General features: G+C 36.5%; 3 protein-coding genes across 14 annotated transcripts; 2 read left to right on the top strand and 1 right to left on the bottom strand.

Moving 5' to 3' along the window:
- Nucleotides 1–576: 576 nt before the first annotated feature.
- LOC122070498 (N-acetyltransferase 9-like) lies at nucleotides 577–6,942 on the bottom strand. Of its 12 annotated transcripts, none has more exons than XR_006137806.1 (8): nucleotides 6,732–6,942; nucleotides 6,510–6,576; nucleotides 5,287–5,343; nucleotides 5,093–5,180; nucleotides 3,992–4,124; nucleotides 3,677–3,715; nucleotides 3,279–3,339; nucleotides 577–709 (listed from the first exon to the last, which is right to left on the bottom strand). XR_006137806.1 is itself a non-coding variant. In XM_042634659.1 (7 exons), exons 1-6 carry the CDS (start codon nucleotides 6,867–6,869, stop codon nucleotides 3,677–3,679), a joined length of 522 nt encoding a protein of 173 aa, XP_042490593.1. In that variant the 5' UTR covers nucleotides 6,870–6,942; the 3' UTR covers nucleotides 1,748–3,339. The 12 variants fall into 12 exon arrangements, 6 of the variants coding, with proteins under 6 accessions (XP_042490593.1, XP_042490592.1, XP_042490589.1 ...); XR_006137802.1 differs by having other exon boundaries at nucleotides 3,279–3,336; XR_006137804.1 differs by lacking the exon at nucleotides 577–709 and adding an exon at nucleotides 1,748–2,680.
- Nucleotides 6,943–9,927: 2,985 nt separating this feature from the next.
- Nucleotides 9,928–11,686, top strand: LOC122070497 (cytochrome b561 and DOMON domain-containing protein At2g04850). The gene has a single exon (XM_042634654.1). It carries the CDS (start codon nucleotides 10,256–10,258, stop codon nucleotides 11,474–11,476), a length of 1,221 nt encoding a protein of 406 aa, XP_042490588.1. The 5' UTR covers nucleotides 9,928–10,255; the 3' UTR covers nucleotides 11,477–11,686.
- Nucleotides 11,687–22,502: 10,816 nt separating this feature from the next.
- On the top strand, nucleotides 22,503–24,632 carry LOC122070504 (U-box domain-containing protein 4-like). The gene is made up of 2 exons (XM_042634666.1): nucleotides 22,503–24,043; nucleotides 24,425–24,632. The coding sequence occupies exons 1-2, from the start codon at nucleotides 22,703–22,705 to the stop codon at nucleotides 24,494–24,496; spliced, it is 1,413 nt and encodes a 470-aa protein (XP_042490600.1). The 5' UTR covers nucleotides 22,503–22,702; the 3' UTR covers nucleotides 24,497–24,632.
- Nucleotides 24,633–25,007: the final 375 nt, after the last annotated feature.

The following is a 25,007-nucleotide window of genomic DNA, read 5'->3' as shown; positions in this document are numbered from 1 at the left end:
CGTCGCACTAGTTCATGAAGGAAAGGATTCATCTCTTTGTTGATTATACTGAATCGTGCGCACATGTCTCTCTTCTATGGAGAGGCAATGTTGGTGCCCAATCATGTAAGGGGTGATTGATGATCATATAGTGTCATATTGAACAAGGAGAGGCATTCCTTCTTCTTCACTTTCAAAACGTTTCAATATGATGGGTTTGTATGTTTGGGGGGGGAGGGAATTAAGAGGGAGTGCCTTGAAGTAAACAATGACGCCAAGGGCCTGTGACCTCTTGGAATGGCGGAACTCTACTAATAGGGTACCAGCCAACTGCACTAGCAGTTGTCTTCAACATTTTTGCTTAATTTAACCTTTTGCATTTCATGTTTTAAATACAACTTAATAATTAATTCTAGTCCAAAATACTTAATTTGTTCTACCCCAACCTCTTAATTGGGTCTTCAAGTCCTAGGATCCTTTCACTCTCCACCCCCTACCCATGTCCACTGTTCCCCTCCCCAGTCTTTCTCTCTTTACAGAATCATCTCACATTTTTTCCCCCTTTTTTCCCTCTTTTCATTTAGAGGAAACCACTGCTTCACCAAACAAAGAACAGTGAAAATTTCTTCATCGGTCTTCACAAGGTCAATTCATGTTTTACAAGAAACGACGTAAACGAATTCATTGTTGCGATTACATTTGTAGATAATGCTTGAAGCAACAACCACCACTGCAGAAACATAATAAACTTATCATTGTCAGGTACTGCCTCATTTAAGATATGACTCTCATTTCATCAAAGTTGAATCTAAATGATTAAATACTCAAAATAGTAGGAAAAAAATAAATTGGACACAAATATTTACTGTTTTGTTTTTGTCACTGTAAAGACCAAGATTCTAACTTGCTCACTCTTCTGGGTATGTCTGGATTACAGTAAATCTGTGCTTTGTTTTTTACTCCATCTAATTCTTTGCCTACCTTTAACGGTGAAAAAAAAAAAAAAAGATCCTCCATTACCCACCGACCCAACTCACCCCCCCCCCTTCTTTTTGTCTGTAATAGAACCTTTAAACCTGGATTCCATTATCAGTAGCTAAATACAGAGTACAGAACCATGATAATATAAGATAAGACATATGCTTTTTGTTAAACTAGGGACAATCTTAAAAAGACATTTTGGATCTCCATGCTGTCCTTTTATCACAATTAAGCAATAACACCTAATGATTATTTTCTCTAAGATACCTTTTACTTTGTTGCTGGTAACCAGTATTTTACAGCTCAGTAGGGCGGCTTGAATGGGAAGACAGAATAAGTTAGTAATGAGCAGAAGCAAGAAAAGCACATAAAAGATCCTAAATAAAACTTCCAACTCCTCCTGTAATGCAAAGGAGCTACACTAGACCAGGTAATAACTTCATCCTACCCTCCCAACACTACTTACTAAAGTCCAATCTCTGTTATATCCTTTATTCACAGCCATACCATGAAGGCCTGGACTATAGGCATCCAAAGGTGCTTCAATTTCTCAGTCTGTCGAGTACCTTTCACCACCCCACATCCTCTTGAAGAAATAAAATACAATAATCAACCAATATTCTCCTCCCCCACCCCCCCTAATAACATGTTTCCTTGACCAATTCAGAGCAAGCCCAATTTCCATTGTTGCATAAAGGAACCAGTCTTGCTTCCTTCTTCGTATTCCTTTTCTCATAATTACCAATATTCTTTCCTTCTGTCCTCTAAGAACAGGTTTCCTTGGCTATTACAGAGCAAGCCCAATTTTCATTGTTCCATAATCATTCCCATTGGAATATTGAACTACAGTTTTGTCCCAAGAAGCAGACTTTAGTAAAAGGAAAAACATAAATGTTTGTAGGTGTTCTCAATTTGTGATACAAAGGAAAAATTACATATTTCAAGTTTCTCTGTTTTTCTCCGTTATAAAATCCGAAAGGTTCAAAACCTCATTTCAATTGTAAATAAGTGCTCCTTTGCCAAGAGCCTCACTAATTTCTAGCAGATCCAATTTTGAAGGATATGGCATTTAGACAACTTTTGATTTCCAGATTTTTTTTATCTCCCTTCTGCCCTTTCCATCTGCTGGTCAAAATTACTCCAAGCACATCTTCTTAACTAACAGAATCTCCAGTTCCTGCAGCAATCATCAATAACATCTCCACTGGGATTACATTGCAACTACCAGAAAGAGTCAATATTGTGTACACACCTATTCAAGCTTATACGGGATGGATTGCTAGCGCTATCAATCAAAATGGGACAGGCACGGATGGGTCACAGGCTATTGTTGCTTTCAGCCACTCAAATGGGAGCATGATTGCTTACCAAACACCAATAAACAATTACAACCCATCATTGAAGCTGAGGGGCCTTAGTATTCCAGTGTCATATGCAAATAAGGACATGACAATCTTAGCTGTAGTGGGCCCATTGACTACAATTGGGGCTAATGTTAAATCAACAACAACTCTGATTTTCCTGCCACCGTAGGGGCCAAGATTGGACAGACTTGATTAATGATCAAACTTAAGCAACCTATTCAGGTCTACAAACCATAGGAAAGCCTCCACCCTTGGGAGTAATTGCCCACTTCTAACTCTTCTGTCCTTCCTTCAAAATTTCTTCCTAGAACTCTTGCTGAATATTTCTGTAACAAATCAGGATCTGTAACCAGTACCTGCAAAGTAGAAGAGAGAGCTAAACCCATGAAGGTTCAACATCCCTATTGTGGTCTACCAATGAACTACTTATAATAATAACCAATCAGATTCAGTCTCTGAGTAGGTTACAAAACACACACACGCACAACTTAATCTAACTAGACTCCAACTAGGAAAACTATAGAAGACCAAACATATCACAATAGGGACACCCCCCCCCCCCTCTCTACCATGACTAACCACAGTTCATATCTTAACAATTTCCAAATTCAAGTGATGACCAACAATAACCCTGTCCAAAGGTGGTGTTCCAATAGGTTTAGAAAATATAATTTTATGGAATTAAGCAGAAAATACTAAGTTATAACTCATTTATAAGAGTATTTTGTCATCAAGTGTGAATGTGACATGGTTTAAGTTAAAATTTTCAATGTTTAAGATCCTAGCAATAGAGAATTTGAGGGGAAACACATAGGACTGGACCATTCTAGAGCTTTAACGTGAAGAGAGGCAAACCAAACCAGTGATGATAATAAGTCGAAGAAAGATAAAAATAAAATGAAATGATTTGACGAAGTTCAGGTGTTGATTGCTGTGAATGCACAATCAGATTACCATATAGATTCTGTAGCTCCTCAGCTTTGGGCTTCCTCACTGGCCACTCTAATGTCACCTGCTAAATTGTCCAAATGAGAATAATATAGCCAATAAGAATATTATTATGCCGATTAAATCTAGTTTACGCTTCTAAGCACACCACAATGAACAATCTGAATTTGGCCTTCTCTTAGGCAGATCAGATAACATAAGGGGAAGAATTTAGAAAAAATTCTACCAATCAAATGGTTAGGATCACTCCAATAACCCGGAATTTATTTAGCATCACTTGTATGAACACTGACGGCTGGTTTCCACATACCCATAAAATTCACTAATGCTTTACCCAAACGCCAAATAAAATATTGCAAATGATTTTTATTGCTCTACCCAGGGATAAAGCTCAGAATCCTTACCTATTTGAAGGCTTCACTATAAGAAGCATCTTCAAATTCCTGCATAGCACATGCATATATGAAGTTTCAATTATCAAGAAGACGTATATGTATGAAAGAAGGGAAAACTACTTAATAAAACATGAAAATCATGAATACATAAAGTACAAACATGCATCTTCACTTTGTCCACCAGCATAAAAATTAGTAGGTATTTTCGTCTACTAGGGAATGTCAAAGCATGCATGTAGGTAGATAGACTAAAAGCTAGCATGCACACACGCGCGCGCACACACACACACACACAAAGAGAGAGAGACAGAGAGAGAGAGAAACCAGTTTCCGGAACAGATTGAGGGATGCTGTGTTTGATTCTCCCATTTTAACACGGAATATGTGGATCCCAAAATTCTCAACTGCAAAAGTCATCACCATCAGGATCGATTCCTCTCCAAGCCCTTTGCCATGACTTTGCTGACAAGAATAGGATGATAAGCAATTAAAAAAGAAAAGAAAAAAAATATTACCAAATGGTCAATAGAGATTAGTATGATAGGCAATTTAAGAAAGAAAAACAGAGATTATGATGATAATCAATTTAGGAAAGAAAAAACATTTTACCAATGATCAATAGAGATCCTAAAATCTTAATAAGAAAACTATGTAAGAGGGTTGATCCATTTTTATTTCATATGCAGGTGAGTAAATAATTGTCGGGTACTTTTATGTAGCAAAAGTTAGTATATTTTGTACCTTATTCACTTTCTAGCAGCTCATTCTGACTACATTTTCTTCATAGTTGATCACTTGAATAAGTTAAACTATCCTAAGAAGCGAAACAAAGCTAACACCCCCCCCCCCCCCCCAACAATTAGTGAACTGAATATTAGACCCTGGAAAACAAACAGTAGGCTCCTTCCAACAAGTAATTCCATTTTACCAGTGCTCTTGTCACATGGTGAAAAAAGGCAAGGAAAAATGTTGGATCACAAATTTGTTACTCTGGTTAAATCACCTCAAGTGATTTTACTGCCTCCTTGTAAAAAACTATCCCTTTTCTAAATAAATTGTTTATAGGAAGTCAATTACACTAGTGAGGAAAAGCTGTCTACCTTAATTGTTGAACCATACACCCTTTTGGAATTCAGAATTATTTTTTTCCCTTCAATACTCTTCCATTATTTTTCTTTCTTTTATGACTTGTGAAGCAGAATGCTACCAGACAAGTTCTCAAGAATATAAGTACCATGCTGACATATGACAGTGGTTTTAAAGAGTGAATAAAATATGAAAATTCAACATTCAAAATTTCAGAGATAATCCAGAGATGCAATTGCAAAAATACATTAATTTATATGAAAGCATGCCAACCGAAACAGATGAAATTATGATTTACAGCCGGAAAATTTGATCCATTGTTTCTCGAGTGGAAGGTACCTCTTAGGTTCAGCTATCATTATTTCAATCTCCGCCAGTTGTGTATCTTCCAAGTCAATCATGTATATATTCACATCACCAACCATAGCTGAAACAAAGAATGATATCACCCCTCTAGAGGATAAAAGAAGTGCTAAAAAAGTCCAAAATATCCCCAAAATTAACCATGACATATGGCCCCCTAAAAGATTTACCTACACATGTATAATGTATTGTTTGTTCCTTGACATATTGCCCCCTAAAAGATTTACCTACACATGCATTGTTATTAGAAATTGTGTGAGAAGTTATAGGAGTGGGAAGTTGGTAGTTGTGATAACAACAATTGTACGTGTATTTAATTGATGAATATGAAGTAGAGGGCAGACTTGGATGAATCGGTTCCCACATTCTCTCTTGCGCGAAAAGAGGTCAGGCTTCCTCCATAAAGCCAAGAGGCTGACTGCCTCCTAATTAGCCAAAACCCCTCATTTTCCCTTCTTTATCTCTTCTACTTTCTCTCTTTCTCCTATCTTCTCTCCCTCTCTCTCCTGTACATATCAGTATTCTAGTTATATGAGTGTTCAAGATATAAACAGACAAAGTAATTATTTTAAAAAGCTCAATATGGTCAGACCAGAGTATATACCAGGAAGCACCATTAATAGAAACCACAAACTATATTGAATATGAAATAAGATGATTGAGACGGTGTTTGTGTATTTGTAAATACGTAATTATCCTGAATATATCAACTATTTCTTTATTTTCTGATCGCCTGAGGGGATAAAAGAAACATCTTTTTCTTTCTTCAACAATTTCTGATCTCTAGCCGACCTCTCAAAAGGATTCCAACCCAGATGAAGTTCTGACCATAACAATTTAAGAAAGGGGGGAGAGGTGGTGAAAAAGAACTACAGTAATTGTCACCAGTGTCTACAGTGTGGATTCATCACAGCAGAAAAAAACACATGCTCGAATCTACACCCAGAATGTCTTTTCATATGGCAAGTTCTTCCGGTTCCTAGAAGATAAGCACACAGGGCAGCTTTCCATCGAGCCACCAGGTTTCATCATTTGAAAATTATCCTACTTTCCCTTCATGAAAACAATGAACTTTCAAAAACCCCCCCTCCCCCCAAGAGTGGGGGAAAAAAAACACTTCCGGTTTTATTCACTAGTCAACCTTCATAAAATCAATCATCAATTCAACGGTAAACACAGAAGAAATAAAAGGAATCCAATAGAGCAATGATCAAACCAGCGCAGCAAATATCCAATTTAAACCCTCGAGGATGACCTGCTTAAACTACTAAAAGTGTAGTTCCAAATATCAGAAGCATTAGAATACGATCAATTCAACACCTTCCCAATTAAAATAAAGCCCAACAAAGAAAAACCGATAGCACGCCAAGAAGATTGAAGATAAATTACTGACCCTCGACAGGGGGATCTCCATGGAAAAAGTCTCCAACAACCAATTGCTTATCCAAGACAACGAAAGTCTGTTCTGCAAACATAGAGGTAAGGATAACACATCGGAAGTCATTGTTCAGAAAGAATTAAAATGAAAAGGGGAGGAACAGCGAAAAGTGGACGAAGAAGGGGAAGAGAAAGATTACTGTTGGGGTCCTGGTTCCAAGAGAGCTGTATATCGTACTCTTGGTCCAATGTTAGTGGCTCCGAACCCGTAAGCTTGAAGCATTGATGGCTCCTGCATCCATTCATGGTACTTGGGTGCGTGCTCTCTCATGTATGGAACCAGTATCACATTCTTCCCCTCCAAACCCAAGCTCATCTTCTCTCTCTGTCTCTCCCACAGTCTCTGAGATCACCTCAGGTAAAGACTTCACAGACTTCAGAGTCGTCGGACCGTCATAACCCGCAAATTAATCAGTCTATATCTGGCGACGTGAACCCACAACAAAAACTGTTAGATTGGAATCTTCGTCTAGTTATGAGAAGGTGGGACTACGGCAAGAGCCAAGGTCTCTTGGGCCATTTGATAATATACAGAAACAGTAGAAACATAAATTTTCGTTTCTAAAAACAGAAACAGAATTGAAGGTGTTTGGTAATGTATGTTTTTGGAAGTTGATGGTAACCAGCAAAAGAATAGCCACGAGTCGTTTCCATAAACGGCGAACTTGTTTTGCCTGCGTCATTTCTTGAACCATAAATAGGTTAAAATTTCAATTTCTATTTCTGAAAACAAGTGAAACGAAACAGTTTAACAAATGTTTTTTGTTCCGTTTCTGTATCTAGAAACAACAGAAATGCATTTCTTGAAATGCTATCAAACGAGCCCTTGATAAAGTCTTTGAGCAAACAGGGTAGAGAAGGGCGCCGATAAGGTGAAGGCATGTTCACGCACGAGGGAGGGCATCAATGTCATTTTATATCACGAGAGCGAGAGAGAGAGAGAGGGTATCAAGGTTATTTTATGTGATGAGGAGAGAGAAAGTGTTAGCATACTCTCCCCTGGTGGCTCAGAGAACCTAACGTGCTGACACATTTTCTCTCTCCCTCCCTCTCTCTCCTCTAATGATATGACCTCTACACCCCTTATTAAGAAAATATTTCATTACTCTTCATCTGCCCCAAATGTTGCTTGCACAAAGAATACCCACATCTATTTAATTTTAGGGAAAATATAGATATTATTTTGCCTAGCAAAGTAAAATAACGTTTTACTATTTGCCAAATGATAGTATCTGAGTTAGGACCAAATTAAGCATCTCAATAGTATAACTTTAGCTTAAAATGAATTAAAATTACAAAATATGTCATTTGATATTTTTTCCATCTGATGATATTTTCATAAATTTTTAAAGCTTTGATTCATTTAGGTATCACTTACCATCTATAATTTGATTAAAATTTGACGACTAGATAGATAGATGTGGGCTAAATCATATACCACCAAGAGGCCAATAATGAAGCATTAATATGATGATACTTAGAAGGAACTTTAATTTTTACAAAAAAAAAATAATAATAATAATAATAATTGAAGAATGTAAAAATTTATGAAATTAATCAATAATGTTTCTTCGAACACAACTGTCCAATAAAATAGGAAATCATAATTGGCAGACAATATCCCACTTTCCTCTTTAAACTCTTTTTTATTTTTTTTTTATTTTTTATTTTTTATTTTTTAAGTAAGAGGGATTTTAGGAAAATCTCTCTCTCTCTCTCTCTCTCTCTCTCTCTCTCTCCACACTTTCAACTCAACCATATGTACTTACACCATAGGTATAGTTCCAATAGGAAAGTTTTCAATGATTTCAACCCACTTAAATTGAAGGTTGGATGCTCTATATATGATAGTTTAATGAATGTACTATTTCTAATGAATGTTTTGCAATACTTGTGGCATGTATGTTTTAGAATAGCATATAGTAATATAGATAATTTTCATCGAGCCTTATATAGGACTAATTTTCTTGTTCTCTACTGATGACGGGACCATGTGATTAGATTCATATATCATCATTAACTCTCACCCAAAAGGTGAGGAGATTCCTTCTCCACTATGAACATAGAAACTCGTACCTACTATTTATAACTTTTCAATGAATCAATTTAATTTCTTAGTACATAACTTTACTTGATAAATCTTAACTATTTTCTAGTACATAACTTTACTTGCTAAATCTCAACTCAAATTAATGCCTATTATTTAAAATCTTTATTGTTATTAATGTTTTTAATTAAAATAATATTTTAATTTAAACATTTTTACATATATTAAATACTTGTCCAATCAATCAGAATATACTAACTCTTGGAATAATGTCATTTTCAAAATCAGTAAAAGAATAAAAAGTTATGGTAAACAAAGTTGTGCCAACGATTTTTTTTTTAATCAAATGTCATCAAGCAACGTGAAAACAAAACCTAAACAATATATAATGCGATTAAGAGTCAATCTTAAAGGACTAATATGTAGATGTACACAAATATTTGTCACACGGAAGTTTGGTGGATTAGATAGAATTGAAATTATGTGAATGGATTTCCCAGAAGGAAAAAAAAAAAAAAAAAAAAATGAATTTATGTGAATAGGTAAAGCCCACATTACCCTACTCAGTTTCAACTAGAATGGACTCGGCCAAATAGCAAATGGAGCACTGAAAATCTAAAGAAATAGTGAAATTTTTCTAAAAGAAAATGGACGGCAGAAAAATGAAAGGATTATACATCTAAATTCAAATTTTTAAATATGATCATTCTAGACCATTTCCTAAATATCTATACAATTATAATTGCCACCTCATCTTTCACGTGCCAAAACTTGATGCCAATTAGACACACCATCTAGACCTACTGGTCTAATAAAAAGTTTTGCCTTCCTTCAATGTAGCACAACTTGACGTTAGTCCAGAGATACCAAGAAAAAAACTTGGAAAAATATTCTCAAAGCACACAAGGAGAGGGTGCATCAACATCCTCTCTCTCATAAAATGTCGTCTCTGCCTTCCTATGTATGTAATCGTTCTATCATTCTATCACACCTTATTGGTGCACTCGTCTATGTCATTTGCTGAAGAACCCTCTTAAAAATCTCTTTTCATAATTTTTTTTTGGGTGGGGGGGGGGTTGGGAAGGGAGGAATATAAAATAAAAATAGCTCAGATGGTTTTGCTTATGGACCATGCAAAATCAATGTCCATCATGACATTATTGGCATTTACCATCCAATTCGACCAACCCCATTAACTTTGCTTCAAAGTCAAGCTGGACCTTAACCTCACAAATGGGAGTGGGCAGTGACAACAATTAATATCTTTCTTCCAAATTCCCTTCTCCTCAGTCCTCTGAAAACGACTTAGACAGAACACAGTATCCAAAAATACTTCAAAATCAGTGAAGTCTTCAGTCTCCACACATGAACAGCTATGATGATAGTTTGTTCACATAAATTCTTTTATCAGTAATCACTCATCACCCCTGATCACTTCTACCACTACCACCTACCCAATACAACAAATCAATCGCATTCCTATTCATAATCTGTTGTAAATTGCTTACCTTCGACGTTAAGCAAGCCCAACTCCCAGTCTCAACAAATGAATTCATTCAGGACTTTAAACAAACACACAATGCGCATAAAGATAAACAAAACCTTCCTTTCACTTTCATTACCATAGTTCCCTGACAGGACTTTACCCTCTATCCATGGACTACTCACAATTCACAACCATGGCCATCTTCCTCCTCCTGCTTCTCGTTTTGGAGTCCAAAATGTCGACTGCGGCTCACTGCACCACCATTACACCCACCAAGATATATCAGAAGTGCATGACACTCCCAACCCAGGATGCCTCCATTGCATGGACCTTCTACCCTCACAATGCCACCCTCGACCTCGTCTTCTTTGGCAATTTTATCTCCCCCTCTGGTTGGGTTGCCTGGGGCATCAACCCTTCCACCCCAGAAATGACTGGAACCCGCGCCCTCATCGCCTTCCCCGATCCCAACTCCGGCGTAATCATCGTCCTTCCATACATCCTCGACTCCACCGTGAAACTCCAACGCTCCCCTCTCCTCTCCCAAACACTAGACAACCATCTCCTCTCCTCCTCTGCCACCCTCTCCGGCGGCCGTACTGCCACCGTACACGACGGCGCATCCGTCCTAATCCACGCCACATTGAAGCTCGTCCCAAACAAGACCAAGATCCACCATGTCTGGAATCGGGGTCTCTACGTGCAAGGCTACTCCCCAACCATCCATCCCACTACCGCTAACGACCTCTCCTCCGTCACCACCATCGACGTCTTGTCAGGCTCCGCCTCCGCAAGCCACAACAACATCAAGACCCTGAAAACCGTGCACGGCATCCTGAATGCCGTCACTTGGGGGTTCTTGCTGCCGGTTGGAGCCGTCACGGCGAGATACCTTCGACACATAAACGCATTGGGGCCTGCTTGGTTTTATGCTCACGCGGGTACCCAATTGTCGGCGTTCCTGATTGGTACCGCCGGGTTCGCCATTGGAGTCCGGCTTGGAGATTTGTCACCAGGGGTGGAGTATGGCATTCACCGGAAACTTGGGTTTGCGGCGTTTAGCTTGGGGAGTTTGCAGACATTGGCGTTGTTGTTTAGGCCCAAGACGACAAACAAGTTTCGCAAGTACTGGAAATCGTATCACCATTTTGTTGGATATGGCTGTGTGGTGTTGGGGGTGGTGAATGTGTTTCAGGGTTTTGATGTGATGGGTATTAGCAGGTCTTATGCTAAGTTGGTTTACTGTTTGGCTCTGTCTACCTTGATTGGGGTTTGTATAGCTTTGGAGGTGAATGGGTGGGTGATTTTCTGCAGGAAATCCAAAGAGGAGAAGATGAGGAGGGAAGGATTGGCAGGGACATTTGACAAGGACACTATAAGCCACAATTGAGGCTTTTTTATTTTATTTTTGGGTGAGATTAAAGGATTTCCTTATTTTATTTTAGGGAGAAGAATATGAATTTAAATTTTGAAATGGGCAATGAAGGTAAAAGATCAGGCAAACATGGTTTGAACTTTGAACTCTTTAAGACTCCTCACCTTCTAAAGATCTTTTGTATACTGCATAGTTGGAAATCAATATATTTTTTTTTTAATTTAATTTATCTTTTTCGATGTGAGTCATTTTCTTTTTCTTCTTATTTTTCGATACATTCCTTTTCCTCCTAGTTAGGAGGGAATGTGACTATGGTTTTTGAACAGGTGAGAAGAAAAAAAATGATTAATATTGAAGACAACAAACGGAAATACTATGGTTTTGTTCAGTTGTAGATCAAAATTATGGTCGATGAATTGTACAGGAACTAAATAAAAAATAAAACTCGATGAGATTCACATCACTCGGAAAAAGACATCTAGTCAATAAAAACTACGAACTTGGACCTAGTTTGATCATTTCTCAAACTTGGGTGAGGCTTCTCTATTTTTACCAGGTTTCATTTTATTTTACTCAACTTCAATGACTTGCCTGAGTGAAAACCTAGTTTTCCAACTATACATTAAATTACTTTTTATGATTGCGAAACTTATTCTACATATGAAATGGAGCTTAAAAACAAGAAAAGAAAAAAAGAGATGAAAAAAAAACTTGCCCTGATAGATTGGTGTAATTTTCCTCTCATAGGAGATTTATTATTATTATTATTATTTTATGTTCTACCATTAATATGGCATGCAGATTTCTTAACCCATTAGCATCTATATAGAAAGAACTCACCGAAATTTGATGTAAAGAGTTATTTTTCTTTGTTAGGATTGATGTATTCATTTTATTTGCGAAATCAATATAATGTGAAAAAACTCATTTAGGAAATCCAGCTTTGATAAGGTTATCAAGGCAACACATTTCATTGTGTCATATGAAATGATAATAATTAGATAGTTAGTATATGCCTTGGATTAACCACATGTCAAATTCATAGTTTAATTCAATCAAATACTCTCATGTATATCACCTGCATGTATCTCTATGTATTGTTTTTTTTTTAATTATCTATCTCTATGAATGTTCAGCATATTGATGATGGCATAGTCCTAAATTCTAAGCATCTATTTTGCCATGTGGAAAACTCTTGAGAATTTTATATGTAACAAGGTACCTTGAGGTCTACTGTCCTTTTTTTTTTTATCTGTTTTAGATTAAAAAAAAAATGCTACATTTGTGGATCGAGAATAAGAAAAACAATGACTTCCTATTAATTACTTAGGGCTTGTTTGATAACGTTTCTTCCGTTTCTATTTCAAGAAATAACAGAAACATAAATTTCCTTTTCTAGAAACAGAAACGGAATTGAAGGTGTTTGATAAGTCATGTTTCTAGAAATCGATAGTAACCAACGAAAGAATGGCCACGAGTCATTTTCATAAACTACTTGTTTCGCCTAGATCGTTTATTGAACCATAAATAGGTAGAAATTTCAATTTCTATTTCTGAAAACAAGTGAAATGAAACAGTTTTATCAAACGTTTTTTATTCCATTTCTGTCGTTTTTCGACACAGAAACACATTTCTTGAAACGTTATCAAATGGGCCCTTAGTTTGAAACTTTCTTATATGTTCCTTGTCTTCTTCATGGAAGAAAAAAAAAATGCAATTTCAATTTTTTTTTAATGAAGAAAAAAAAGTAAAATTAACTAAATAACAATAGAGTGCACCATATGAGATATCCTATTTAACCTAGTTATATTAGTACCCCTAGTAGCTAGAGATACTACATATGAGTCCTTTCATTTTAAAAATGCAATTTCAAAATGTGAAAGAAGTACTTCAGTCTCATAATCTCTCTCATTTCTTTCTCATCATTAACTATATCGTTTGCTCCCAATTATAAAGCTTTTTTTTAAAGTATAACTCCATGATGGATGGATCATCAACAATTCAATTGTTTCAACCATTAACATGATTCACTATTTTGTAAATCTGATTCAAATTAAGTTCAAAAACCTGTAAATTAAAATAGCTAAAAAGAGACCTATCAAGTTTCTACAGATGTGCATATTAACATCTACAAAAGAAAAAAAAGCATACAAATGCGGAAAATCAAAGTATTACAAATTTTATAGCTCTTAAAGTGGTGTACATATATGTTTTAATGGAGGGATGCATAGATATACATGAGAGGATAAATAATTGAATTTTGAGCTGAAATTTTACATACGACCAAGTATATCTACACCCAAAATAAATAAAAAGCTAGTTGAATAATGTTTTCTTGGAAAAAAATTAGTGCGCAAAGAAACTTTTGTCAATAGAGATTGTAAGGTAAATATTTTCAAAGGTGTTATAAGATTTTTCATATCACCAATCCAAATATTTTCTATTCAAGTGTTAAAATACTTGAATCACCCTTCCATATTACAAAATTAGGTGTGCAGAGAAACTTTTATTAAAAGAGATTGTAAGGTAACATTTTCAAAGATATTCAATTTGTTGTCTAGTTCCTCCTCCCGAGAGAGAGAGAGAGAGAGAGAGAGAGAGAGAGAGAGAGAGAGAGAAGTACGTTGGTGGTCCATGAAAAATAGAATCTTTTCAGACAATACGGAAATAGAATAATTACTGATACATATATACAAAGCGTCTAAAATTCCCTTAGACGGCTCATGATTTTACATCCAAAATATCATCTATTATTTGAGGGTGGGAGAAGATAGAACGTTTACTGGTCGTCTGTGCAAAACATAATCTTTTTGGATGAGACGTAAGTAGAATAATTACTCGCCCCTATATAGAAAGTGTCTAAAATACCCTTAGACTCATGATTTTGTCTCCAAAATACCACATGCTCATCGTGATCTAGCTAACCAACAACCCTTACCTAATCTTTACATTAGAAATAAATAAATAAAAATAGAGAAATAATATTATCTTCCAATTAATAGAATCCCATATTTAGACTCCTTTTTATCAATCCATCTCCCCTTCTCATCAATCGGTTACTACGGTTAAAGCCCCGATAGTTGTTTCTTTACCTCATCAATGGGATCCCACACTTGAGATTTTTCTATAAAATAAATTGTAATGCAAATCTCCCCCCTGGTTCGATGCAAGGAGGTATAGATTTCATCTGTTGTGTATCGTGACCATCAAAGGCATCCTCAGTTTGCCATCTCCGATCTAGCTCAATTTAAGGTGGTTTTAGTGGATAAAGCTTCGGTAATTCACTCAATTCTTTTGGAAGCTATTTCTGAAGATCTTACTCATATTATGGTTGAAAAAGACAACAAAGAAATGGTGACTTTCCTACACCATGGAATCTAATCAGCCCCTTTGATAGTTTGACTATCAAACCCATTTAGAGGATATCTTACATTTGAAATCCTCATTTGAATTTTGTATTTTTTCTTTCATTTTTCGATAGCTAAACAATTTAGTTAACTCCCTTGTAAATAAGGCTCTGTTTATGACAGTACGACAATTTGCCGTATTTTCGATCCTTGAATATCAATGTTTAGCATCCATGCGTTTTTCTGAAATAAATTTATTTTTACCAAAAATATATATGTATCTCTTATACGGTAGAAAGGGGCTGACATCACATATTTATCCTCTATACCAGGAGGCATTCATACTAGAAAAATCCCTCTTTTTTTTTTTTTTGGCTAATAGACATCAATCAAAATTGTGTTGACCAGAACTAAACCCCCTTTTTTTATGGCCTAATTTTGCATAAATACAATATCTACATCTGTTTCAGAAGGCATTCATACTAGAAAGATCCAAAATCTTATTATTATTATATATATATATATATATATTTTTTTTTTTGTGCTGATGGACATCTAGCTGAATTTGGTTGACCAGACCCTTCGGCCTAAGCAGCCTGCACAAATACAGTATTCTATTATCTATCTTTATTTGGTGGATTTTAATCTTGATACAGAAGTCAAAATGAATCTTGTGAAGGTGTTGGATTGGAATGATTGGATGAGATGACAAAGTGAAGCATCACTCCCCCCCACCCACGCACCCACCCAAATCCCTTTTTAAAAGGCTGGGTTAGTAATAATCAAAAGCAATTAAGGTTAGTGGGGAAAGTTTGGGCACTCCTGAATCCTGACATGACCCATAAACCAATGCATCCTGACCTACCCTTTGGCTTTGAATGACTTTCCAAAATGCAAAACACATGGTTAGAGCTGAGGCTCATAATTAAGCCCTTAGTAGTCTCACATCACATGATTCAAATCTTTCTTTGCCTCACTTGATGACCCCACTTTCTCTAATGCCCTTTCTTCTTGGACTCTAAATGTGTACATGTGTGTCTAACTATCATATTCTCTAACCCTATTTTTAAGTGAAGTTCACATTTCAAATTAACAGGTTGCAGCACTAAGGAAAGAGAAGATAATGGGTCTCACTCTCCTAAGTTATCATCAGTCTCGCAAGTCCAAGTCAATTCTAAAGTCAAGGAGCATGAATGCCTTAATCTTCCCCTCAATGTTTTTGAGATTCTTCTAGTCTTTCATTAGTGTACAGTTCCATATGTTTCGTGTCATTTTAGGATTCTGCCATTTATAAACCCAAAAGAAAAAGGGAATTTTAACTTGATTTGCCAAGCATAACTTTACATCTTGCCTATTTAATGAATAATTAAGCATAAAGCATAAAGCATAAAGCATAAAGTATAAAGAGTAATCACGTGCATAAGGCTCTTGTTACTTAAGGGTCTCGGAGGGGTTAGTGTTCGTAGTTTTACCCATGTTTCGTGAAAAAGATTGTTTCTTCTCAAGTGTATAAAGTCACTTAAATCTGAACTAATCCATATGGTTTTAGCATACCTTACTCTACATGTATAAAAGTAACTAAGAGAGGAAAAGAAATGGACTTGACCTTTGATACAATATGTGCATGAGGAGTAGAGTGCTAGTGTATCCTTTGCAAGGCTTAAAGAGCTATTTCCCTTGATCTTTGTATGCTCTTCAATCACTATATATAGTAGGTTTTTAAGAACGAAATAGGAATATAGATCAGTTTTGGGTGATTCTAATTCAATTTTAATCCAGATCAGCCATAATCAACTAGGAACCTATTGATATCAGTCAAATTCTACTCTAACCCTATAAATACAATCTTTATAATCCAAAATCAGGATCAGCTCGGCTGATTCCGATCTAGTACATCAATTCTTGAGTTTTAGACCTTGAATTCCGTAGATTGAAAAAAAAAATATAAAAGGGCATAATAGGGATGTGCTCATCACTGTGTCTAAGCATATCCTCTCTCTTGAAGAATCATTGCCCTATCATTTGAGATTTGACTCCTCTCTAATTTTTAATCCCCCGAGTACTCTTATGTAATTATCGTCTATGCCCATGACATCAAGGATTTAATTGTTGATATTGGTGTTTGTTGATATCAATCTAGAAAAAATATTGTATCGATCACTTTTGCCCTTTTTTTTTTTAAATATATATATTTTCTTATGATTTTATCCTGAAACGATATCGATAATCGATATGGATCAATCCAATATTGATATTAGGCTTGATCAATACAAATACGATATAGACGACACAACCAACAATACTACTTAGAACTATAGTCTTCTTCTTCTTTTTTTTTTTTTTTTTTTTTCTTTTTTTGTTAAATACTTAGAACTACAATCAAGCCTTTAAAGAATTGAAGAGGGGCTGAATCCCTCGTCTCAACCCTATTGGCTGCACAATTAGCTCTAGAAAAAAACTAACATTATACCAACCTTTGCTAAAAAATTAAAACTCAAGAAATATTTGTCCTTTTAATACAAGGAAAAACTGTTGGACACTACCAATGGTTGTTGGAGGAATATGCATATCCAAGGGAAATTTCTTGAACAAGAGTCGTGTGGTAGGTCTAAAATGTTGTGCTAGTGTCGTTCGACTCTTAATAGCCAAGAGAAGAAAATAAAAGAAAAAAGAATCAAGAAAAAAAAGGAAAAAAAAAAGAAAAAAATAGATGAAATTATAAATAAAAAAAAATTGTATATTTGATTACCATTAGAACTTAGAAGAAGAGAAAAGAAAAGTTTTTTGTATTTTCTCATGTTTTCTTATATTTTTGACAAATTTATTTTTTTGAAAGTAAAATAAAAAAAAATATTTTTTTTTTATTATTTTTTGAGAACAAACATACATATTTTTTTTATTTTCTCATCATTTCATTTTATTTTATTTTTTTTTTAGATTTTTGTTTTGTTTTCTTGACTAAACATAGCCTTAGAATGGGCATATGGGGACCACTACGATAGTGAGTGGTCGTATGAGAAAGCCAAATTACACGGCCATACGTGGCCACAAGGGTTACACGTGGTTGGCTAAAGTTCGTTCCGAAAGAGGAAAAGACGAAAGAGTCCATGATTTGAGACTGGAGGACTACTGGAGGGGGAAGGCCAAAGAGATCCATATCTTTAAAATCGTGGACTGGGACAGTGGAATAGTGGATACCCACCCCACACGTGACCAAATCTGTTTCCGTCGGTGGACTGGACTCTGTAGTCTGTACCCGAAATGATATCTCTAGTTTCTAGACACAACACGTAAACCCAATTGAACCCCACTACTGCATCACGTGGATCTGCGTACATTTGGAAGCTGGGTATTGGCTGACCCTAAATATCCCCACCGTACCTTTACTGTGCATTTGCATCAAATTACTAAACTATAACTAAAACTTGCTTCCATGTCTCATCCTGCATTGCTACGTGTGGGGGAATTTGTCCAATATTTAGAGTGGTATTTAGTCTACTGACTCTATTATTATTATTATTATTATTATTATTATTATTATTATTATTATTATTATTATTATTATTATTTTCTTTTACATCTAATAAGAACTACCTTAGGGAATTTTACTCACACACAAGGGGAAAGGGGATGATAGAAAAAGGGATTTTGAGGAGTGGGAGTGGGGTTGATCGGAGTTGATTCCTAAAAGACAAACATGGCACCTACTCTACAAGTAGAAGTAGCAACCAGTGCACCATTCACTGGATTCACTATGATCCTATTTACTCGTAAATCTAATTTCATCGGCATTTTTTTTTATTTTTTTTAAAAAATATTGTGTAGGTTGTTAGTATATTTAAAAGTTAACATCCATTATGTTTATCTCTCTATTCTTTTATTTTAATTGATATATATTCTTCCTATATGATATTATATTTGGCGTTTTTATTAGTGTTGTTCGTTAGCTTATAGTGAATATTAGTAGCATATTTATTTTTCTCTCATTTTTTATATTGAAAAAATTTAATATGCTCTCTTATACGATTCTTATATACTTTTTTACTTAATAGGTTATTAAATAGTAGGGTCTAACATTTTCTCCATGAATTTAACCATGTGGATTCATATAGATGGTACCAGTTTTGAATCCTTCATTGATACAATATGTATATTCTTTTTTACATTATTCTTGTAAGAAGTTTTACTTCTTTTTTTTTTTTTTTTTTTAATTTAGGAGGTTTTTTTGGACTACCAGCATAGGAGTGTGCACCGATGGATTTTAATAAAATTATATCATATATATATATAAAAGACGGCAACAATGTCAGTTAATGTTACAAGAAGAGACAGATAGATATTGAGGTGCTAGCATACCTTGTCCCAAGCTCAAAAACTTTTCCTTTTCACATATTGAATCAATGAATCAACGCCTAGCGCACTAGACAAACAGCTCCATAATGATATAATAGGTTATGGGAGGTCGAGGTCTTGAGACTCGCATTTCACATCCGAACTTTGACCTGCTTATGGGTAGGCCCTGTTTCCCCTTGGCCATTTGTGACCCTTGATGATATCATTCACCCTCTAGAGTCGTATAGGCCCTCGATGAAGAAGCATCTAAAAATTAAATAAAATCCAAATCATAATGAAAAGGTGAATAGATCTACACAGGTTAAATTCTTCTCTAAAAAGGGGAGCGGGTGGGCACCCTGTTACCTTTTCTAGCTTGCAACTCTACCAATAGGGGACCGGCTGCAAGGGGCAAGAAGGGCCTGGCTGACACAGGTTGGCACCCATCATATATACAAAAGAAAAAATATTGCCACTATTGAAATTTATTACTTTTATCAGGTTTTTATTTGCTTCAATCCAAATGATCGTTTTGCTTAATCCAGTCGATTTTGCTCCTATAATGGTTTCCATAAACCAAAACAAAATATTTCTATTAAAAGAGATATAAGAAAAGGAATATATATATATATATATATCTCGAATTGATAAAGAATTTAACCGGTTGATTCAAGCGGCCTAGTCTCATATTTAACACACCCATAGTCATGTTGTACGATTGTCTTTCATCCTTCGTTTTAAAAAAATTTGAAGTGAAAAAAGAAAAAACAAAACAAGAATAAAGAAAATGGTTGGTAAGTAGATAGCTTTTCAAGAGCTAGCAGCTCAACCAATTTGGGGGTTGGGAAGCAAAGGCATGAAATCATTTTCAAAGAGAAAATAGAGAAATTGACACATGTTGGATACCCAAAAGGTTTACCAAGTAATGTTCTATTTTTCAAATTTTAAATATTTCCATCTATTTCGAAGATCAACAAATTAAAATGGGAGGTTTGCTGACCCCATTGCATGCAAGGGGAGCATGCGAAGTATTTTTCTTTTGGGAGAGGTATAGGCACCACTTACGTTTAGTAAGCTAGTAGATTGCACCAATAGGGGCATGTGATAAAATATTATACAGGAGGGATACATAACATCTCGAATGGGGAAGAGACAAAGACACAACAGACGCTAATTTGCAGTATGCGAGTGATGTGCCCAATTTTTTCCTTTTCTTACTTATTATGATTGATTTTAATTTCCTTCTCTCCCTTATGGGAAAAGCTTGTGCAATTGGTGGGATGTTGTCCAACTTTTGTCACTCTCTTTCTCCTTGAAAATGAACTACTGTACCTGATCTTAATTGGCACCCAATTAGTAATCCAAGGGTTGGGCGTCAATTAAGATCAGGTACAATAGTTGAAATAGTAGAAGATTCTATATAAAAGTACAGTAGTGTAAAGTCATACGTATATACTCTTCTTAAGGTGATAAAGAGCCCTAATTTGTGCATACAGGGTTGACTCGCTCTTTTACCTCCAAGATAAAATTACTCCCTAATCACAAAGATTGTACTCCTAAGTGTGATTAAGAAGGGGAGTCCATAAACTATATCAAGAACTCAAAGAGAGATGAGAGAAAAAGAAATGGACTGGAATAAAGTATACAAACGTATTTGGTTTGACAGAGTACAAGATAGACATTGTAAATTACGAATTTCTCTATGGATTTGTTGTGATTTTCTTGCTTGTAGGCACCGGGTCTTTATAGGCCTAAGTGTACCTGTACGTCTACAGGTACATGGATGCACATGTATGTATCCTTTCATACATAGGATGTATTTGTTCTCTACATTGTATGAATGGACGTATATGTGTCAATGTATGTATGAAACCATATGTATGGGTGTGTCCCTTGTATAATATACATGCATACATGTAGTGATAAGTAAGTACACGTGTAATGGCGTGTCCCTTATATATTATACATGTACCGATAAGTAAGTACATGTGTAGTGTATGCCCCACATTCACGTTCATGGAATTTGTTTTTTGGTTTCAAAATTTCAATTTGAAATTTAAAATTTTAAAGCAAAAAACATTTGATTAAAAAGTAAGGGAAATGACGACCCAAGTACAACCTTACCCTGACAACCCCCACACATGAGAGAGTGGAGAGACTTTTCTCTAAAGAACCATATGTCCCTTAAAGACTAATTCCTATCTACTTACTCAAAGAAACTTTTATAAGTTTTAAATTTCCAATGTGAGATTAAACTTTAGTTCTTATGCTTCACTAGTAATAAAGAACTTGAATAAAAGAATAGCATTGTTTTAAAACTCAAAACTCCAATACTATTGGCTGTCCAATTAATTAAAAATATTTTTCCATCACACATGCACCACCTAGGTTCAAATCTTTGGTACGTGAGGATCTATCGACTGGAAGGACCCCAACATGCACCCCAACTATTGGATCATGATTGCCTCTCACTATCTCACAGTAGAAGATTTTTTTCCCAATGTCTAATTGGTTGAGTCACAACTTCTACAAAAAATGGTGATCTGCCTAACCCTCGTCACTTTCTTTTTCTCATAGGCTATGTTTGGTGGCCAACAAAAGATAAGAAAAAAAATGAAAAGAAAAACAGAACCTCGAAAAGAGAAGAAAAAAGAAAAACGTAAAAAATAAAAAAAGCTACAAGAATTTTTCTTTTGTTTACCAATAAAAAAGGTTTCACCGTTTAAGGTGAATTAAAAAAAAAAGAAAAAAATTCTTCTCCTAAATCAGGGCATGCCAAGCACAAAAAGAGTTCTTAAACCAAGAAAATTTCTTCTCTTTTCTTCTGGTTTACCTAGCAAACATAGCCACCAATTGTTACCCGGAGGGAAATTTTTTTTTTTGGTTAGGGAAACACTTTTGTTGATACCCGTGTTGTGCAGTAGGTCTTCGGCATTTCCCGCAGTTGGACGGTCCAGAGTTGATCTTAGTTTTGTTTGATGCGAACGTCAACCACATCAACAGGCGTGGATGCAGCGACAAAGAAAGATGAGATGTCCCTCCTACACTCCCAATCGTCCGATCTGATATGATCTTGTATGTTTTCTGGAAGAATCAGAATCAGATCAACATCTTCTTTATTTATTTATTTATTTATTTTTTGTTGCGAATGAATCAGATGAACATCAATGATAGATTGTGAATGACAGATAATATATCGCACGAGAATACAAAAGGGTATTTTTGTAAATTCATATTTCAAATCCAGAAAGCCTAATGCAGATATATTAAGTCAGAGAGTCCTCTTGGAGGAGGACCCACTGGTCCCACTCCATTCCGTCATCCCCACAAAAATTAAAAAAATTTAAAATAAAGGTAAAAAGTGAGTGTCACATCCTCATACCCACTCTTATCAGGGCAAGAATCGCCATTGTCGAATCTTTGAAGCTTCGTATTTAACCGCAAACAACGAATTCAATCTTCTTCCACTCTCTTAATTTCAAATGCTTTCGTTCCTTCGTCGTCTCAACACGCCTTGAGCTGATCTCTCTGGAACTGTTCTTGTTCTGGTTCTGGTCCCGCCATGGTTTCGCTAGCAGGAGAAACTCACTCCAATCGATTTCTCTCAACAACGCAGACTCATTACTCTTCCACTTCCATCTCTTCTTTCACAGCTTCTAAGGTTCAGAGGACGCCAGGTCGATCCATGCGAACGATTCGTTCCAATCTTTTCCAAAATGACCCTTGTCGCTCATTTCCTTCTGTTGCCGACGGAAATTCAGCCGCCGTCTCTGAGAACTTGTCGGAATCCGTTATCGATTTCAGATTGAGAGAGCTTGCTGTAGATAGCAACAAACCGGTTAAGTCATCAGCTCCTGCATCTGATCTCCTTGACCTCTCTCAAGTTTTCAGTGAGTTCTCCGTCTGTAGTAGTGACATCTCCGGAGAGTTGCAGAGGTTAGCTTGTGTTCCATCACCTGATCATATTCACAACCCTGACGACGTTGATCTGGAGCCCGATTCTAACTGTGAAACTTTCCTCGAGTCATGGTTGGGGTATATGCAGCGGGAGAATCTGTCCTCGGAGATACACGACAACGCTCCGCCGGAAAATCTCGAACCAGCCGTTAAAGCATGCGTTGAAGGTCTCCAGTCTCAGTCCATTGCTATCAAACGCTTGGCCGCGGCTAAGCTACGTCTTCTCGCTAAGAACCGATCTGAGAATCGAGCTATCATTGGTGAATCTGGTGCTGTTCCCCCCTTGATTCCTCTCCTCCGTTGCAGTGACCCGTGGGCGCAGGAACATGCTGTAACAGCTCTATTGAATCTCTCTCTCCATGAAGACAATAAAACCCTGATTACGGATGCAGGGGCTATAAAACCTCTCATTTATGTTCTTAAAACAGGCACAGAGGTGTCGAAGCAGAACGCTGCTTGTGCTCTGCTCAGTCTCGCGTTTATCGAAGACAACAAGATCTCAATTGGTGCATGCGGAGCTATTCCACCCTTGGTTTCTCTGCTCCTAAACGGCTCCACTCGCGGGAAGAAAGATGCGCTTACCACGCTCTACAAGCTCTGTACTGTGCGGCAAAACAAAGAGAAGGCCGTTAGCGCCGGAGCCGTGAAACCACTAGTGGGGATGGTTTCAGAGCAGGGTAGCGGTTTGGCGGAGAAGGCTATGGTGGTTTTGAGCAGTTTGGCCGTTATTCCAGAGGGCAAAACGTCTATTGTCGAGGAAGGTGGGATTCCGGTTCTGGTCGAAGCCATCGAGGACGGATCGATGAAAGGGAAGGAGTTCGCAGTCTTAACGCTTCTGCAGCTCTGTGTGGACAGTGTTCGGAACAGGGGTTTGCTTGTAAGGGAAGGTGGAATCCCTCCGTTGGTCGCTCTCTCACAGTCAGGAAGCGCCCGAGCGAAGCACAAGGTAAGAATTATAGTTTGGGGCCTGGGATACAAATCTGCTCTTTTCTTACTCTCTATTAGGGTTCTTCCTTCTGAAATCATGGTAGCAAATAGAGATTGAAACTTGAAAGGCTTACAGGTTATATGCCTAATTTGATTTCCTCCATCTCTCCCCGTAATCAGTGCGAACTACACAATGGACATACCCCATGAGTTGGTGATTCTTTTTGTATCACATCTGCTGCAATTGTGTTACAGATTGGTAGAGAATTAGAGATGATATTATGTTCTTGCAGCCAATTTAAATAATTCTTGCATGTGTAGCTCACAAAATCCTTGTTTTCTTCCTCTTTTAATTCAGAAATGAGTAGATTCTAACTTGTTTGGTTGTGCGACTGCACAGGCTGAAACATTACTTGGGTATCTGAGAGAACCGAGGCAAGAAGCGTCCTCTTCTAATCCTGTGGAGAGGTAATGGAATTTCAGCAGTGGGTACTTTGTGTTCTTGACTCTGTACATAGCTGAGTGAGTGTTCGGATAATGGTTTTGTTTGTACAGTCTGTGAACCATGAACTGACTTGTAGGGTTATCTAAACTAAAGATTTTGAGTATGTCTTGGTGGTTTCAAAATGGATTTAGGCTGTGATCTTGGGTTTTGTTTTGTTTTGTTTGGGAGATCCAAATTTCTACTGAAACACACGAGTTTTGATTGAGGCCTTTCAGTAGTATCTAGTAGGGAATTAGTGAGTGTGAGAGAACTGGAAGAAGGGGGGCTTTTTTTTTTTGGGGGCGGTGTGATATAATCATGTAAATGGTCCAATGAAACCTTGACTACAATTATAAATGTGTTGGGTGAGTTGTGTCTTTCTGTTGATCTATTCTTCTTCGTTGACCAGATGAGGATCTGACCAGATGATTGGATCCTCATCCTATCCATAAGATTACCATTGAAGGGCACCTCTCTCTCTCTCTCTCTCTCTCTCTCT

Source organism: Macadamia integrifolia, unplaced genomic scaffold (genome assembly GCF_013358625.1).
Source record: "Macadamia integrifolia cultivar HAES 741 unplaced genomic scaffold, SCU_Mint_v3 scaffold938, whole genome shotgun sequence".
In the NCBI taxonomy this organism is placed as follows: Eukaryota; Viridiplantae; Streptophyta; class Magnoliopsida; order Proteales; family Proteaceae; genus Macadamia; species Macadamia integrifolia.
Note: the sequence above shows the minus strand (reverse complement) of the source record. Positions and strands in the feature narration are given on the sequence as shown.

Excerpts from the sequence above, each read along its gene's own strand:
- LOC122070498 (XM_042634655.1), bottom strand. The coding sequence starts at position 6,799 with ATGAATGGATGCAGGAGCCATCAATGCTTCAAGCTTACGGGTTCGGAG. Across the intron at positions 6,582-6,693 it reads TTGGAACCAGGACCCCAACA|AACAGACTTTCGTTGTCTTG; the intron begins GTAATCTTTCTC and ends CTATGTTTGCAG. Across the intron at positions 5,344-6,509 it reads TGGAGATCCCCCTGTCGAGG|GTAAATCTTTTAGGGGGCAA; the intron begins GTCAGTAATTTA and ends ATGCATGTGTAG.
- LOC122070497 (XM_042634654.1), top strand. The coding sequence starts at position 10,256 with ATGGACTACTCACAATTCACAACCATGGCCATCTTCCTCCTCCTGCTT.
- LOC122070504 (XM_042634666.1), top strand. The coding sequence starts at position 22,703 with ATGGTTTCGCTAGCAGGAGAAACTCACTCCAATCGATTTCTCTCAACA. Across the intron at positions 24,044-24,424 it reads GCGCCCGAGCGAAGCACAAG|GCTGAAACATTACTTGGGTA; the intron begins GTAAGAATTATA and ends GCGACTGCACAG.